Raw genomic sequence first — 18,481 nt, forward strand, 5'->3', positions numbered from 1 at the left:
GAGATTGGGTAGCATAGGTGAGGTGAGAAGTCTGGCAAACACCAATATTTAAGGTAGGAGCAAAGGACCTGGTACAAGACATTGAACTGGACTGGCTTAACGGGTAAGAGGAGAAACAGGAGAGAGGACTGATTGCACGGTGAATTAGTCTGTCTCTGTTGCTTATAACAAAATACCTGGAACTGGGTAATTTGCTAGAAAATGAAATTTATTGCATACAGTGTTGGAGGCTGGGAAGTCCAAAGTCTAGGGCACACATCTGTTGAGAGTCTTCTTTATAGCAATGCAGGGGTCTCACATGGCAGAAGATGGAGGAGCAGAGAGAGAGACTCTCACGTGCTCTCCTTTTAAAGCCCTCAGAACCATGACCACGGCCACCATTATCAATCCATTCATTATGGCATGGTCCTACAACCTAATCACCTCTTCAAGGCCCCACCTTTCAATTACCAAAATACCATTTCCTATCCTCTTCACACAGTCACAATGGGGACTAAGTTTGGGCGGGACATTCAGCCACAGCACAGGGTCAGACAAAGATAGAGAATGACCTAGGAACTTTCAAATACCTTTTTGTCTGATGCTCAAAATCCTACTGTTCAAACTTCTTGCTTTAGTTTAAATGATGTTTTCCCTTTACAGTTTTTTGTTAAAATATTAATGTCCCTAGTAGGGAAGAAAATTGAGCCACTGGTACCTGAGTAAACAGCAGGGAGAAAGAGAGTGCTTCAAAAAGGGAAGGAGATAAGGTGTGCATGCGGGGGAAGTGGATTATTCAAAGATATCTTTCATCAATTTCCTGTTTTATTAGACTGTAGTGAGTAATGGGGTCTGGGCAGTGTGTTTAGGTGTCCTCGACATATCTTTCATTGAGGGTTATAACAGGTCATGTAGGATATTTTATGTTTCAATAAATCAAACAGGAGATGGGACGTGTCAAATTCTTGAAGGAAGTGACAGTCCAGTCTTGTAGCTATTCAGAAGAAAAGTGCAGTTATGAATTTACAGAGCTTCAGCTCCATCTCGTGGTCAAGTAGTGAAAGGAATAAATATTTTGTAATAAAATTTTATTGTGGTGCTTAGCATGGTTTTTACCTGTCAGTTAAGAATTATTTCCTGGGTAGTTATGTATTATGATACACAGTTCCCTTTGCATAACTATTTTCAACTAATTATTTTGTCATCTAGCTAAATAATCGGTTCCTCCAAACCGGAGGATTGTGGTGCTGGGAAGTTGGGGAAGGAGGGATAGATAAAAGGATATAGACATATGCCTCTTAATTGCTTGAAAATACCTAAGTACCAACTTATAGTGTTTAATGCCTGCTAGCTTCCTCTACTTTAGCAGTGTATATAGGTTTGTCTCATTGAGAAAGTGGATAATAACGATGACAATATGATGATGACGATGATCATTTGTGGCTCAGAAAGAGCTGTTTGAAGGAAAGAGAGCTCAAATATTTATCGTGTGTCTGCTATTTATGAGGTTAGAAAAATAAAAGTAATCTGTAAGAAAATAGGACCAAAGAAAATTAAGAATTGATCAAATTATTTTTAATGAGTTATAATAATAATAATAATAATAATAATTGTTATGTATACATGAGGGTACTTCAAAAAGCATGGAAAAATAGAATTAAAAGATAATTGGAATCTTTCCATGAACTTTTTGAAGACCCCACATATTATTTAAACTGCTGCATCAGCAAAGAATGTTACATAGTCACCTGTATCTTTGCAAGTGTCATGTACTGGAAATATTTCCTGGGTGGTAATTTTTTTGTATTTGCTTGCAGGTTCATAAGTCTTAGTAGCCAACAGTTGTTGTCATTATGGCAATGAAAGGGAATATTTAGAGCAATAATAATTCCAACCCTTGAAGAGTTGGCCCAGCTGGGTCAGTGTCAGGTCTAGGGCACATCCATAGACTCAGAGTTAGCTTGGAAAAAGAATGGTCAGAAATAAAGTAACTTGTTTTGAAGGGATCTTATAATACTTTACTCCATCTTCCCAGAGGAGGAGAAATGAGAGGAATGGGTTTATGTTTCCTTCATGAGAATTTGAATACAGCATGTATTAATTAAACATCTTCATTTTACTGATGGAGAAATTTGAGCCAACACTGATTAAATTACACAGCTATTTGGTTGCAGAGCTAAGACTACAACCCATGTTTTTAATTCCTGATCTACTATTCTTATCAGTACAACGATTAATGGAAGAGTTCTCTGTTTCTATAAAAGACAAAGCAAGAGAAAGTAGGCTTATGCCTGTATCAAGAAAGTTTTCATACATCGAGGAAGATTATTTAAGTATAAAGTAACTAAATGCTATATTTCCTTTATTCTAAGAAGTACATTTTTTTCACATATTAACATTATGAAATCAGCCTGAATCTTATAACCAATGCTGTAACATACGGGCAGGTTGTGAAGTGGTCATCTTTACATGTGAGAACTTAGCCACTAATGTTTTCACTTAATAGATTATAGAATTGGCAAAGCTCAGGTGTTGGATTAATTTCTGAAAGAAATTATTTACTATCTAGCAATATGGAATTCAATTAAGGGGGAAAAAACCCAACAACCCAAATTACAATTTAAATCACTGGTATTCTTTCATTTGACTTGAAGTACTAAGGAGATCGAGCTGTTCAGAAGGGGTTAGACAACTCACCAGGGTGCTTATTCTCATGCACTGTCAGGGTCTAAATTTAATTTGGAAGAATATCTAGATTGGGTTTGAAAAAGTGTAGACCCAAATCTTGTGAGTCCCAAAAGGGAGAGATGTGTAATTGTATGGATAGATACATGTTATATATGTGTTAGTATATTGTATAATTTGTGGACGTGTAGTGTAGTGTGTGTGTTTTTCTGAAGTGCTCTTATAAATTGATCATTATACAATCAGTGGCATCTAAGAATAGGAATCATGTGGTTTAGAACAGTCGCATTGCATATTAGAAAGAACACTGTCTCGGAAGCTGGGTTTGGGAGTCACTCTGCTCCTCTGCCTCCCACTAGCTGTTCTGCCCTTGAGCAATTTACTTCCTCTCTAAATGTCAGTTTCCTTATATAAATTTGGAATGTTATGTACCTTGCAAGAATATTGTGAGCATTAAATAAGATTACATATGTAAAGTGCCTACCACAATGCCTGTCACATAGTAAGTGCTCAACTAAATCAGCCACAAGAAACTTAGGGTCAACAGAGTGATTTGTTAAGAAATGTTGACTGAAGGGTAAATTTCTCTGATTTGGTCCCATATAGTCTAAACATTGTTTCTCACTATCTAAAAATCCATGTTCCATCAGTCAAGAAGATTTTGAAAAGTCTTTCTACATTTTGTTTTACTGAAATAATATGTATGTAAACATTTTCCCAAAAATAGTATGGAATATGTTTTTCCAAGTTCTTGCTTTCCTCTCCTCTCTTCTCATTTTGATCTTCCTCTTGGAGGGGTGACTCCATCCAGCTAAGAGTCATTGATCTAAAAAGTGGTGTCAGACAGGGGTCTTAAAAACATTTAGATATTTATTTTAAGTTCATATTAGGATCATAGCTATCAGTTCAACTGTTTTTTACCCACTGGCCTCATCGCCCATATATTTGCTAAACACATCAGGTAAAGAAATATGAAACTGGTCGTCATTTTGCTTATCCTCTTTCAAAGAGTTATCCAAAATAAATATAATGGGGCAATATTTACATGGTCACCTATGGATTTGTATGCACAATTTAAGTACCGTGTGCTGTTTGTCAGCTTGGAGATGTCAACTATTGTGAAGCCAACAAAATAAAACAAAACAAAAACCAGTGGGTTATAAGAAATAAAGAAAGCTCTGTGGCCAAGTTACTTAAGGAAATCACAAGAACAAATTTTATATCAGTTCCCGGGAGAAACAAAGAGAAAAGACTTCAATAGCATCCAATCACATTTCCTTCCCATGCATGCTGTCCCCTTCAAGTATTTATGAAACAATATTGACAACCTGGTGTTGGCTGACTTTTTCTGATTTTATGCTAGTTTGACTTTCACTCAAGCCTAAATTTTGCTCCCCACCCAGCATTCAAGAACAGACTGGCAGGATTCTTTTAGCACTATTGACTGTTCAAAAGCCACTGGCCTATTTGCATATCTCCTGCAAGGCGCACCCCACTAACCTTGCCTTGCCACGGGCTCCTTAGGAGACAGAATCCCTTGTCTGCTTTGTTCGCAACCCAAAATGTAATCAAGTAACCACTCTACTGTAGAGGGAAGAAAGGGATTTCAGGGCCCAGCACAATGGTGATGCCATGGGAAAATTCCAAGAATCCTGTGAACCACGGTCGTCGCCCCACGTTGTGTCCCTGCCTCACTAATCTTTCAGATTAGTTCAGCCTAATGAAAACCAACAACATAGAAAGTAAGTAAGAATACTCATCGTCCATCTTACATATGCTTTAGTTCACTCTGCAAGTCCTGGGTTAGCCAAGCTGAGTTCTCAGAAAGCGCCACCAGCGGTCTCCTGGGGCTGCTTCATACAACGTTTAGAGCCCGTCTTGGAGAAGGAAGTAACAGATAGGGACGCGCCTCTAGAAAAGCCAGTATTTGTTCATAGAAAGTACGGAAGGGGTTGGTCTGACAGTCTCTTTCCCAAGGACCATGGATTCGGTTCCTCAATACAGCAGACTCCTATTTCTTTTAGCTTTTCTTTTATTGTGCTTATAAATAACAGAATGTGATAGAAATTCATACCAGCAGCTCTCAGAAGATTTTAAATTCATTGTTTAGCATTACTTATGAATTTAGTCCCTCCTGTGAGGGAACTAAAGTTCTTTATTTAAAGTGTCTCAATATTTTTCAAAAATATAGGTGGGTCTTATTTAGTATAGGGCAAACTAAAATTATTTACCAACAGTACACTATTCGATTAAAAATGTCAAAAATTTTCCAAGTATATTACAGTATGGATACTCCATTTTCCAGTTTAAATTATAAGTATGGCTACCAGGAAAAAAGAATCATTTCTCTCCTTGCTGCATAAAAATAGGTCAAGTAATTTAAGCCAGTCCATTGCAATTAAAATTCTGACATTCCCACTCTTCCTTCTATTCTGGGGGGAAAAGACAAACAAAACACACGATAAGGGTTCACTGGCCATGTCATTTGATGTGCTACCCACTGCTCTTTTGCTGAGACCCAGCCTCACCCTGCCTGGGAGCTCTGATTTTGATGACAGTGGTACAGTACCGTAATGGTAAATACCATCTCCGAAGCTGGGGGTAACATCTTTCTTATGCTAGCAAAACGATACCATCGGAGAGGAAAGCTTTGCCCATGACTTGGGTCCTAAATTCCTTGAATTCTAAACTTATTTATTTTTTGGAGACAATCTTATCTGTCAGGTTTATTTTGAAGTACATCTTACCGGACTCAGACAGGAACACTCATTCTCATTAAAGACCCTGTGGCCCTTTTCACAAGATTAGAGCTGGTGGCTTGGTCACATTCCAATGTGGATAATTGCATTCTGCATTCCTGGATCTTTCCAACCTCATACCATCAAATGCATTGTTATTTACACTTTTAACAAATTGACAGATCTGTTGTGGGGTGCAGAGTGTTTGCTGTCCCCACATGGTTGACAGGCTTAAAGCATTGGCCCAAACCCTTGCTCGTTACACTTTCAAAAAGAAAGTCCGTTAGCCAATGCATATGTTCAAATATGAGGCAAGTCTCAATTACGCACGCTTAATTACAGGTTAAGTTCTTTGATAAGTAAAATACTCTTATTTTCACAAATGATGTTTATTCTGGAATCTTCTTTGATAAAAAGAAATTTGTTGCTCAAATATAGGCTGCTTGCTTCAAAAAAGAAAAGTCTTCTGAAATGGCCACCCCGCCTCCCCCAACAATAAAACAAAAAACCTCTTGAGGAGACAGCTTTCCTTTGACCTTCTAAATAAATTCCACAAGGGGGCGAAAACACCTAATGGTCTGGGACTGCAAAGTTTATATTTCAAAGCTGGCCGCCCGTAATAGATTAGTAGATTAATATTTTGCTCTAAAGGATCTGGCCTTTAATGTTGACATCAATTTATAGGCATCCCAGGCGTTTACAGTAGTAAAAGTCACGGAGACCATAAACTTCACAATAGATGTCAGCCTCCTGGTACTAGTACCCTAGCCTAGCACCCTATAAACAGTGGTGATTAGGTAACTGTTCTTCAAAGACCCATCCGTAGTTCTAATGTCTTTATTAGCTCCAGCAGAGATACTGCCCCCAAGATTTTGTCTGGCACAACGCAGAGGTACAAGTTTTTATTAATGTGGCCTTTTTTTTCTGACATGTATCTATGAGGTTGTGCTGTAGCTTACCACTGATCTCTTTTTGAAAATCAAGCATGGAGTGTCTATTTGTGGGCAAAGCTTAAAGAACAGAAGCTCTCTTGTACCATATTAGAACTTTTTGACAAACAGCCAAGGTACAGAGGTCAAATTTCCCCATATGCTATAAGCAACTTAGTAGGAAGCAAGACCACAAAAGGTTTTGCAAATGTCTGCCAGTAGCCGGGTGATCTAGGTCACTGTACAGGTTTCATTAATCAGGTTGTACAAACAAGGAGTTATTTTTTCTGTGCTTAAGAGACCTGCAGATATCACATAGAATCTGCTCAATTGTTGATCAAGAAAGAGTTTTAATGAAATAGAGATCATTCAAGTGAATGGGGAAGGGGCGGCATTTGTATTTGTACTGAAGACATTGTGCGTTTAGCCCAGCTCCTCTGTTTGAGTCCTCTGTTCTGGCAGGGATAGGCTCAGGATCTAATAATAGTTCCTCGGGCTCTGCATCTCCACATACTTGTTCCGGCGTTTGAGCAGCAGGAGGAATTTAGTGACAGAGCAGGTGTTGTGGCTTATTCTCTGGCAGAATAAATGGTAAAGGGTGGTGGCAAGACAATTCTTTGCTTCTTTATGCAAAAAAACAATGCCTCCAATAGCTTTCCTTTTTTCCTGGCACAAGTGGAAAAGAACTAGGATTGCTGTATTAATATGTATGCAAACATATTTTTTCACTTGAGCCTCTGGGGGGAAAGAAAGGAAAGAAAGGAAAAAAAAAAAAAAAAGAGAAAGAAAAACTTACTAGGAAAATGCTTAGCCAGGAAGATTTACTGCTGATTGCAGATTTAATATTGACATGTCTTAGCTGAAGAAAACTTCAGCTTTAACTATTAATATGGAAATCTGGATCAGCTTTTAAAATGGGGTAAAAAGGGTTTTGGATGATTCAGTGTATTCTCAGAGAAATTACTTATTTAGAACATAATCTTTAATAAGAAGGTGTCAATTATAGATATATAAAAAACTCAGTGGGGTGTGCGTCTTAATTTCACATGGCCTGCCTTGGAAATTGAATTATACGTTGTAGGTGCTCTGAGTTACACTTAAAACAACCTTTATGTCAGGTTCACCCTAATGTAACACTTAATATACCTGCCCCTCTTGATTTATTATGAAATATGGAGTTTAAGATGAAAATCTAAGAGTTTAAATAAAATGTTCTTTTAAGGCATTATTTGTCAGATTTTCCTTGACCTACATTTCTTTACTCCCCTGGTAGGATAAGTATAGAAGTCTATATATTCTTTTGAATGTAGGTGTGTTGCTTTTATAAACACAAGATAAGCCATGAAAACATGAAAGGGAAAATAAAATTCCTTCTCCTTCCACCTGGGATAATTTGAGATTTTAACAATATTACCTTTTCCTTTGCTTGATTATATGAGGCAAAACTTGACACCCACTTAACTAGTTATGGTGTTCCTGATAGCTCATCTAGGTAAAATTAAAATCTTATCCTCATGTGCTTTGCATCCAACGCATGTACAGAAAAAACTTGGAATCCTGTAAAACAGGGAATACTTAAGAGGGAACATCTTGTGAGGATTGTAATTTGACCTTTGAATCAATCTCCCTGAGTAAATTTTAAGTATTATAGAGAACAAAATAGAAAGCCTTAAGGTGGAATTCCGCCCCCTCTTCCTTTCAGAACTATAAACCAGTTAGAAGCTATTTCAGGGATGAAACTAGAAACTGTGTACCTATCCTTAGCACTTTTACTGAGAAATAAAATTTGTCACTAGACATAAAGGTAAATTTATGTTTAATGCCACCCCCATTAATGACTCTGTGTATTATTCCAATCAACCTCAATTTAAGTAGTTGCATCAGTATAACCAGAAACACTTGATTTCCCTCCCTCCCACCTTGTGAAAAAGATATTTATGTTTAGTATTGCAAACCTTTCTAACTCTGGAGTACACTTGAGTATAATGGGAATTAAGGAAAAAAAAAAGGCACTTTGATAACTTTGCAGCTCTTGATTAAACCACACCAAGAGGCATGTCACAATGATAACAATGAAGCATTATGCCAATTATGTTAAATCCTGCTCTCTGCTTAAGCTCATCATGACCTGCTTTAGTGTCCTGTAATTTATCCTTTGGAATGCTTACTCTCATCAATAAAGTGTTCAACTTAAAAACAGAAAAATAAAATAAAATAAAACCCAACCATCGAAGGGAACCACCCCCAAATGACTTGTAGAAAACAAGTATTTCTTAACTTTTTATTGACATTGGCAAATTAAAATAGAATAAATTAACAAGTATTTTTTCAAAAAAATGTTTTGTACAAAAATACTGTCAAAATTTCCTAAAAAGCTTTCAACACAGTAGTATCTTTTCATGTACTGAATATAACTATTAGCACAGTGTCAAAAATGTTGAAGACAGAAACAAAATAAAAATCTGTGAAATGTTTGCCACTGACGACATTCCACACCCTATTATTGTCTGTACATATGGGGGATGGGGGGACAGCCAACTTGAAAGTGAACAGTATGACTTTTCCTGATCCAGAACAGTTTGGCCCACATCTGTTTAATCTTCCAGTTTAGCATATTTTAAAAATTAGTCTGTACTCAAATGCATAGTTAAAAAAATGAAGCGAGATGGCAGAGTTTGTGCAGTAATATCTGCCCTTCAAAGTTCATGCAACCAACTAATGCAATTTTTCCTTTCACTCGTAAATCTGAATGCAGTTCAGTCATTTGAAACCATCTACAAAATCCACAAGATTAAGCAGTTTGCCAAGATTAATATCTAACAGTTGAGCACTGGAGAAAGTAAGGAAATAAGGAGTAAAAACAAACAACGAAAAAGACCAAGTTAGCTAGATATTTCAACTACATAAGGGAGGTGAATGTCAAGGCTACAAAAACGAAACAAAAACAGAAGAAAAAAAAAAAAGTGGCAGCAATTTTTTCTTAAAACCAATTTGTACAAGTTTATAGTTTACTTTGTTTCCAAGTTCTCAAACCTTTCAAGATCTGAAAAGCGAGATACTGTGTCTAAGGGAATGTTTTTTAATTCACACCGAAGAAGTTGGGGGTTTGATTTCTTTCGCCAGGGTTTCGATCGAGTCAACAGCTTACTCTGCTGGGCTGCTGTTTGCACACGAAGTCCGTCATAAAATCAAACTCGTTTTGCCCCAGCCAGAGTTCGGGCAGCTCCTTGATGCGGTCCAAACCCATTTCTATCACTAAGGACATAAGCACTTCCTCGTCGATGAAATCAGTGTCTATGACATTGGGCGGCAGCATTGCAGCGGGGACGTGGGCCACGGAGGCGGGCATGTTGCTGCTGCCGCCGCTGCCGCCGCCGCTGTTGCTGCTGCCCGCGCCGCCGCCCGAGGTGCCGCCGGAGCCGCCGGGGGTGCTGCTGCCGCCGGAGCCGCCGGGGGTGCTGCTGCCGCCGCTGTGCTTGGGGTTGCAATCTCGGAAGTGTTGGTTTGTCCCGTTCATCTGGTGGCCTGCAGCAGGGTGCAAATCCGGCATGTAGTGGTTGTGGGGATATGGGTGATGGTTGAAATATTGGTTGTTGAGCTTCTGCAGCTGCATGCTGGCCGGCAGGGAGCCTCCCTGGCTGGCCACCGGGGGGCCCATGAACTGGGAGTTGTTAAACCTGGCTGCGGGGGCCAGCGCGCTCGGTGGGTGCCCTCCGTTCACAGTCCCCGGCCCCATGGCGTGCCTGATGCCGCTGGTGGCATTCATGGTGCCCGCGCCGTAGTGTATGTGCTCGCCCATCAGGGCGTTGAAGGCGTGTTGGGGCTGCTGCTGCTGGTGGTGATGGGGGCTCGGGAACTGCCCCATGCCCATGCGGTGGGCAGGGTGGTGATGCAGCCCATTGGTGCCGTCGGGGAAGCGCCCGTGGTTCATGGCCATCATATGGTCTGCCATTTCCAGTCCTGAAAGTGAAAAGGGCAGGCGGTAAGACCCGCGCCACACGTGTCGCCCACCACAGCGCACCCCATTTTTTCCTCGTCTCTGTGCCCCAGGCTCTTCGGGCGCACGTCGGCTGCGAACCACCCAGACCCCCCAGGACCTCACTGGTAGTCTGTGCACCCGGGCTCGCCACCACGGCGGACCTGCCACCCACAACAGAGCCTGGCGCTGCACCAACAGCCCCTTCCCCTGCGATCCGGCGGCGGGACCGGAGTCCACACCCCCTCTGCTCCCCGAAGTGGTCTAATAAAGGAAGTGCCCCGTAGCCCTGCCGCGAACTTCAGGCATGAAACCAGCCCTCCCCATCCTGTTGTTGAACATCCTGTTGTTATTCCCCAGCTCCGCCTCACGCTCTTCCTCCGGGCAAACCCTGCCCTCGGAGGACTGGGCTGGCAGGCGCCCCAGCCAGCTTCGCCCGCCGCGCTTACCTTCCGTCTTTGCGATTTCTGCTCCGAAGACCGAGGGCGGGATCGTCGGGTCCAGGACCGGCTCAGCAGCACATAGAGGGGCCTTCCCGGCGTGCAGGACGTTCGCTGTCGCGATGTCGGCGCCGAGGTCTCGCAGCGACCGCTGGGGCAGATTCAGAGCCGTTCCCTTTTATTTCCCCTCTGCTACCCTCACAGCTCGGCAGGACCGCCCGGCAGCTGCCAACAATGAGCTGTGTTTCTTAGGGCTTTGGCCACAGTTAATATAAGGGATTTCAGGAAGGGCGGAGCGACAGCCTCCCGGGCGGGCTGCGCGAAGACGCGGATCCCGGAACCACGGGCACACTGGACCGGGTGGGGAGCCGCGTCCCCGCGTCCCCGCGTCTCGCAGCACGTGCGCGGAGGCTGCGGCCCAGGCGCCGCCCCGCGGCCTCTGGACTCTGGCTTCCTCCCGGCCCAGAGACGCGGGGCCGGCTCGGTCGTCCCCGGGGCAAGGGGAAAATCCTCCCCGGCCTCCCAACCCAAAGGGAGCGCCTGCTCGGAGATGGCCGGTTTCCCACCGACCCCAGCTCTCCCACCAGGCGTGCCTAGGGATCGGGCCTGCTCTCTGCGGGAAAGGGGGTTCGCTCAGCGCCCGCGACCTCCAGAGCGCCTTTCTGCCTCCTCGGCTTTGTAGAAGCCTCTCCGGGCTGCGAAGAACGGCCGTGCTTCCCCGAGTTGGATTTTCACGTCCCGGACAAATAACGCTCCCTTCCTTGAGCGCGCTTTCCTCGGTCCCCTTTGTGTTTTTGTGGGGGCTGTAGGTAAACCTAATCTGGATATATTCTGGTGTAGATGGATTTTTCCCACTCCTTTCAAGGACGGGAGCTGGGGGCAGGGAGCGGCAGCGGCTGCAGGTGGACGGAGCGCGCTTTCGGCCCGGCCGCTTCCGCTCCCGAGCCTGGGGATCCGGTCCGCAGTTTCGGGCCCGCTAGCCGCTCCCGGGGTACGTGTGCTTCTGCTAAGTTTGCGTTTGCAGCTCTTGGTAGCTTTGGCATCCGAGCTGAGGCGTCTTTGCTCTGTAAACAAACTCAGCGATCCTCGTCCCCAGATCCACCTTTTTGCACAGACACAGTTACTTGCTTCTGCTGTTGCCCTTGATCCGGGAGGTGGGGGTGTGTGCAAACTTGCACAGCCTCCCTCCGGGCTCTGCCTTAAGGTTCGGGGTTGATTTAGAAGCAAACGGGTTTGTAATTAAGAAATTCGAGGGCTGAGTAAGGCTGCTGTTGCTGGAAAAGGAAAACAAATAGATAACATGGTAATCGCTTTGTAAATAAAGTCGTTCTGGAGGTGGGCACGTAGCTGCACGTCCCGCATGGCACCGCGGGCACAGATACGGCTGGGACTCTTCCTTTTCAGTGCAATTGTTCAGTGGGGCAATAGGCGATAATAATAACCTTGCCTCCAGAACGCGGCACAACGAGCTGAGGCCGGTCGCCCATTTGGCTCACTGACTTTCCAATAAAGCCCCCAACACCGGTCTGGGCTACTACTCAGTCGGAGCTGTCTTGCTTTCATACGTGGGGAAGCCGAGTTGCTGCCCCAACACCAGGATGAGGCTGCTCCGAGCTTTTATATTGCTCTTTATGTGGTAAAATCGAGTTTGGCGCTCCGAATAAGGACGTCTGTGCAGAGTTGTTGCTTCATAACTCGATAGCTATTGAAGACTTCCTGCTGCAAAGCGCGAGTCCAACCCCCCCACCCGCCCCCTTTTCTTTTTCTTCCTTGCTCACAAGACTTTTTTTTAGGCCCTATTTCTTGAGGACCGGAAATTCTGATACATTTCCCCGTTTAGGAATTTGTAAAAGAGACTTAATCCTGATTATTTTTGTCTGTTGCCCCTCTGTCTTCCTCTGCTTAGGCATATTTAAACGTTTTTATTTTCTGTCTTCCTTCTCTTTCCATTTCCAGGCTCGCCAGTATTTATAGCCGTGTATGCAAATAATGTTTAAACCTCAAACATATGTACTTTTGGGAGACACAGAGCACAGGGTACATTGCATTGTTAATTGCAACAATTCCCTATTCTTTTGTCCACCTACCATCTTTACCTGTAGGTCATGGGTATGCAGTTACAGAATCAGAGGCTTGGAAGAGAGCTGAAGGGGCTAGTTCCTATCAAAAAATAGGTTCCAAAATATTGGTCAACCCCAGACTCAAAAAATGCTGGATAGATCGTTTACTTCTTTTCGTTTTAGTGTAGTGTCTTGCAACACCAGGAACAGTTTTTAAATGTCTAATCTAAGTTCCTCTTGCAACCATTAAGGAAAGGTACAGCTCCATCCAACTCCAGTGGTTCTACATACTATTGGGAAATCCCTGGAAAGGTTCCCTGCCCATCCCCCCACCCCTTAAAAGTGTGTGTGTGTGGGGAAGTTCTGGAACCAGCTGGTTGGAACATAGTGTGATTTGTTCATTTATTCTCATCAATCCAGTGAACGTTCCCCAAGTGCCAGCCACTTTCTTAGTGCCTGGAGATACAAACAAGATAGGACTCATGGCCAAAAGGAGGGGGTGGACAACAGGCCTTGGACACACTGTGATAAATGCCATAACAGCATTAAATGCAAAGGCTTTCGAGGGCACGTAGGAAGGACGCCTAACCCTGTCTTGAGGCTTTGGAAAGTCTTCTCAGTGGAGATGGTGACTAAGTTGAGGCCTGAGAATGAATAGAAGTTTGGCCACACTGGGAGGGGGGTGGGAAACTCCTGGTGAAAGAGTAAATGCACAGATCAGAGGAACAAGTTTGGAGAGGTACACTGGAGCTGGATCCTAAGGGCTTTCTGTCCTTGAGTTGAGAAATTTGGATTGTATCCCAAAGACAGTGGGAGGCAGGTGAAAGCTTGTGAACCTGGAAGATATGATCAGATTTTAGAGAGATCAGGGTAATACTGCGGAGAATGGTTTGAGAAAGTAAGACTGGAAACAGGGAGTCCAGTTAGGGGACAGTTATAGTCATCCAGGGACACAGGAAGACCTGTGTAACCAGGAGTTTATCCTATGAACCTGGGTAAGGTAAGGGAGTGCTCTTCCTATGACCCTCACAGTGCTAGTATTGTACAAGGGTACTTCAAAAAGATTGTGGAAAAAATAGAATTAAAAGATAATACAAATCTTTCCATGAACTTTTTGACGTACCCTCGTATTAGTTTTCTAGGACTGCCATAATAGAGCACCACAAGCTTGATTTAAGCCGATCAAAATTAAACAACACAAAGGTATTGTCTTACGGTTCTGGAGCCTAGAAGTCCAAGATCAAGGTTGGCAGGGTTGGTTCTGAGGGGTGTGAGGGAAAATGTGCTCCAGGTCTCAGTCCTAGCTTTTGGAGGTTTGATGGAAATTTTTGGTGTCTCTTAACTTGTATATACATTACCTCGATCTCTGCCTACATCTTCGCCTGGTGTTTTCCTGTCTATGTGTGTCTGTCTCTGTGTCCACATTTCCCCTTTTTACAAGGATACCAGCCATATTGAATTAGGGCCTATCCTAATGACCTCATTTTAACTTGATTACCTCTATAAAGACCCTATGTCTAAAAAGATCATATTCTGAGGTACTGGGGATGTGGATTCCAGCATATCGTTTTTGGTGGGACTCAGTTCGATCCATAACAGTGGTGAAGAAACTCAGTAATACAAGACCCCTGCCACTAGGGAAGAAAGACACTGCCTGGAGCTCTCTTCCTGGATGTCCTGCTGGCTTATTTCAGTGTCTGAAATAAGCCCTGGCATGTAGTAGACTTTTATTGATTATATTAATGAGTGAAAGGATGAATGAATGAAATATAGCATAGGTACCAGGAGAATCCAAATGAGGGGTCAAGGAAGACTCTTTGGAGAAGGTTACTCCCGAGGCTGGGGGTAAAAATACCCAGTGGAGAAGAACAGCTGCTCACCACTGCCTGCATTGTGGCCCAGCAGTCACCTGGGCAAAACTGTTACTTGTCTGGGAAGATGGCTCACCTAGGATTGTTGGCTGCTGAGTAATGGAGGAAGGTCCCCACTGACTTGAACCTTTGATTGAAACAGAGCTTTTAGAGGTGATCCTCTGGCTTTAGCTAAAACTGGAGCTGAGGAAAGGCTGACTGAAGGGCCCAGCTTCAAAAAATGTATTGAAAGGGCTCATACTGGTGTGGTGGGGGTGGGGGTGGGGTGGGATCTAACAATGTGTTTTGTTTGCACTTTACCTAAATCATCTCACTTAATCCTTACCCTAATGAGTAAGGATTATCTTCATCACTTTAGGGAGCAGCACTTTGAGTCTCAGAGAGTTTAACACCCCCCCCACCCCCCAATTAACAACCATAAAAAAAACATGGCCACTTTCTCAGAGGGGGAGGAAAAGGGAAAAGGGGAAAGATAGTCAGTCTATTAACACATGGTTAATAGAGGCAAAAGCCCTGCATGCAACCAGCATTATCTGCAAATTGAATGAATAATGTCTTACATGTATGTGTATATGTCAAAATGATATATGCATATTACTTTTAAACTTGTGGATTTGGTTCTAATTTATTAAACACAAATTCACTTGAAATTATTACTAAACTCATAATAGTTTTTCTGTCTTTATGTATTTTCTCATTCAATAGAAACACAGCCATTATCATGGGGGGGGGGGTGTCCATGAAATGTTTATATTAAAAGGGGCTCTTTAAACTGATGAAGTTGATACTATCTCACATGAGAAGTTGGTTAAAATAAAGATTTTAGGACATCATTCCCAGAGCTTCTGATTTAGCAGTTTGAAAATGAAGCCTGAGGATCTCAATATTTTTTAAAAGTTTCCCAGTTGATTCTGATGTTTAGTTAGGTTTGCAAACCACCAGCCTTGTCCACAGGTGGATGACAACAGGGTTACTCTCACAGAGATCATGGGTGTAGCATGAACCTGTTCATGCTCATAATGTCCCATTCCCCTGGATTCCCATCCATTTCTGCTGCCACCTGTTTCTGCTGCCACCCGTGACTGGAATCTTGCCCATTGGTGAAGATACAGCTCAGATGACAGCTCCTCTTTCAAGCCTTCCCTGACTCTTCAGATGGAAAGAATCCTGGCTCCCTTGGTCCTTCCAGGCGTTTTACTCTCATCTTCCTTTACCACCTATTCTGGCTTTAGTTACAGGTGTTTGTACTCTCCTGTAGCCTTCTCTGTAATGGCAGAGGTGAGCCCCAAGGGGCTGCACAATGTCATGCACCAAGAAGGGTCAACCTTGTACTAGTTTGCTGGGGCTCCCATAGTAAAATATCAGTCTGGGTGGCTTAAATAACAGAAGTTTATTTTCTCACCATTCTGGAGGATGGAAGCCTGAGATCAAAGTGTCAGCAGGTCTGGTTTCTTCTAAGGTCTCTCTCCTTGGCTTGTAGATGGTCTCCTTGTCACTGTCTCCTCACATGGTCTTTCCTCTGTGCATACGTATCCCTGGCCTCTCTCCTCTGTGTCCAAATTTCCTCTTCTTATAAGGACACCAATCAGATTGAATTAGGACCTATCCTAATGGCCTCATTTTAACGGAATCACCTCATTAAAGACCTTATCTCCAAACATGGTTTCATTCTGATGTACTGGGGTTAGCGCTCCAACCTAGGAATTTGGGGGTGGGGGGTGGGCATGATTCAGCTCATAACAAACTTTATGTGTAGATTCTTTTAGGAAATTGACATTGTATTAGTCTACAACTTTAACAGTAAACTAGAGAACATTCACACTGATTTTGAAATTGGCTAGCGTATGTTGTAAGGCGGAAGAAAATTTCAGTGACCTTAAATAATTAGAAAAATGCTCCGTCAAAACAAGATTATATCCAATAAGAAAAACTGCAGAGGCCCCCCAAGGACAATAACAAATTACCTGGGTTTGGGATGGGAAATTATTGACTAGATATAACAAGTTCACCGAAAAAAGAAAAAAAAAAAAAAAAAAAGAAAATTACGGGTCATCTGAGCTATTGGTTGAATCAGAGGCAGCAGTGGAATGCTGTTATTAAAAAGGAAACAACTCTCAGAGTATTAGGAGTGAGACTATCACATGATAGAGCTGGAAGTAATCCTTTTGCTACACTTGGCCCTTCTTTGAGATCATGGTTGGTTTGTAACTTCACATTTTAATAAAGTGTTACAGAAACCAAAGAAGTTTCATTAAAAAAAAAAAAAAAAGGAAATATATTTTAAAGGGATGGGAAATGGGACTCATAATGGCTATTTAATCTGGAGAAGAAAAGGCTGACAGGTGACTTAATACATATGTTCTGGTCTACACATAGGGAAACTAATATGGTGGATCCTTTCCAGATGTTTCCTTTTCCACTGAGACAAAGAAAAAAGAAAAGCATTTTTAAAAGACAGCTTTAGATCAGTGGTTTCGAAATTGTACACTGCAGACCTTGAGTATTTTCAGCTTCACTTTTACTTCCTTTATATATTAAGGGTTTCTGTTTGGTTTTGTTTTAAAACATTGTTCTGATGTTAAACAGTTATGAAAACTAATGCTTCGGATAATACATAAAAATCATAGAATTCTAGTTCTGGGTGGGACTTTAAAAATAATCTTATCCAAACGCCTTCATTTTCTAGATGAGAAATCCGAGGTCCTGAGAGGTTAAGTGACTTGCTCATAAATGACTTCCTAAACATCAGGATTTTAAAACACCAGTGCCGATTATCAGAGGAGACTAAGTGTTTTATGAAGGCTTCAGTGACATAGGATAGAGGTGTGTTGAATGGTTTATTTTAGATCAGCAATTCCCCACTGGTGTTCTGTATTGTAGGTGGGAGGGCTATGCAAGACAGTAACAGAATCTGTATCAATTTCTACTTTCAAGGAAGTGGGAAATAAAACCATTTAAAAGTATTTTTTTCAGTTCAAAATGGAAGTTTGAGAGACTCTGATTATGTGCTGAGTGAACCCACAGAGGCATTATAGACCAATGAGTAGGCACCTTAGTTACTCTCTCAACTAAATGCCCCTGTCAGAGGGGTGGTTTTACTCTTTTACAACTTTAAGTTGTTTTTAATTCTTTTTCACGTGTTTTTTTTTTTTTAAAGACAGACAAGTAATGGTCCTAAATAAAATAAGAAAAATATAATTGTGGTGCTTGTTTTGTAAATGACTTATGATGATGCTGACCCCATCTAGAGGTTGCAGTCATATAGTGGACTCAAAAATCAATGCTAAAAAAAGAAAACAGGGATGACTATACCCAATTTGGATTTCAATTTATTAGAAATAAAAATTCAGCTGCCATATGTAATAATTATGAAGGTATGTTTTCAAATAATGAACTGAAACTGTTCCTCTGATCTCAGTATTTACAAAGCACAAATCTTGTTTTAAATCTCAATTGATTTTTAAGTTCTAAATTCAAGCACTAAAAATATCAGAAAATGAAAGTATTTTGTGTCAATTTCTGATATCATAATATGTAATTTTATTTCAATATACTTTTAAATATGTATTTATATAATTAATTTAAATTATACAAGTCTACTATGTAACAAAAACATTTTTATAATAAATATTATTATATTTTTATATTTATTTATATATATATTTATTATATTATTCTTATATTGGGTTAAAATAAGCTCCACAAAACAAATACAATAATACATTTATCTAAAATATAATGTTATGTGAATGGTCTTCTTTTTATGTGCTGCACAAAAAATTTTTAAATGACCTAAAAATGCC

General features: G+C 41.7%; 1 protein-coding gene across 1 annotated transcript; it reads right to left on the reverse strand.

The window, feature by feature from the left end:
* Nucleotides 1–8,651: 8,651 nt before the first annotated feature.
* On the reverse strand, nucleotides 8,652–10,922 carry CITED2 (Cbp/p300 interacting transactivator with Glu/Asp rich carboxy-terminal domain 2). The gene is made up of 2 exons (XM_063097313.1): nucleotides 10,757–10,922; nucleotides 8,652–10,291 (listed from the first exon to the last, which is right to left on the reverse strand). The coding sequence occupies exon 2, from the start codon at nucleotides 10,281–10,283 to the stop codon at nucleotides 9,468–9,470; it is 816 nt and encodes a 271-aa protein (XP_062953383.1). The 5' UTR covers nucleotides 10,284–10,291; nucleotides 10,757–10,922; the 3' UTR covers nucleotides 8,652–9,467.
* Between the last annotated feature and the right edge of the window lie 7,559 nt (nucleotides 10,923–18,481).

This window comes from Cynocephalus volans, chromosome 5 (assembly GCF_027409185.1).
Source record: "Cynocephalus volans isolate mCynVol1 chromosome 5, mCynVol1.pri, whole genome shotgun sequence".
Taxonomy (NCBI): Eukaryota; Metazoa; Chordata; class Mammalia; order Dermoptera; family Cynocephalidae; genus Cynocephalus; species Cynocephalus volans.

Excerpts from the sequence above, each read along its gene's own strand:
- CITED2 (XM_063097313.1), bottom strand. The coding sequence starts at position 10,283 with ATGGCAGACCATATGATGGCCATGAACCACGGGCGCTTCCCCGACGGC.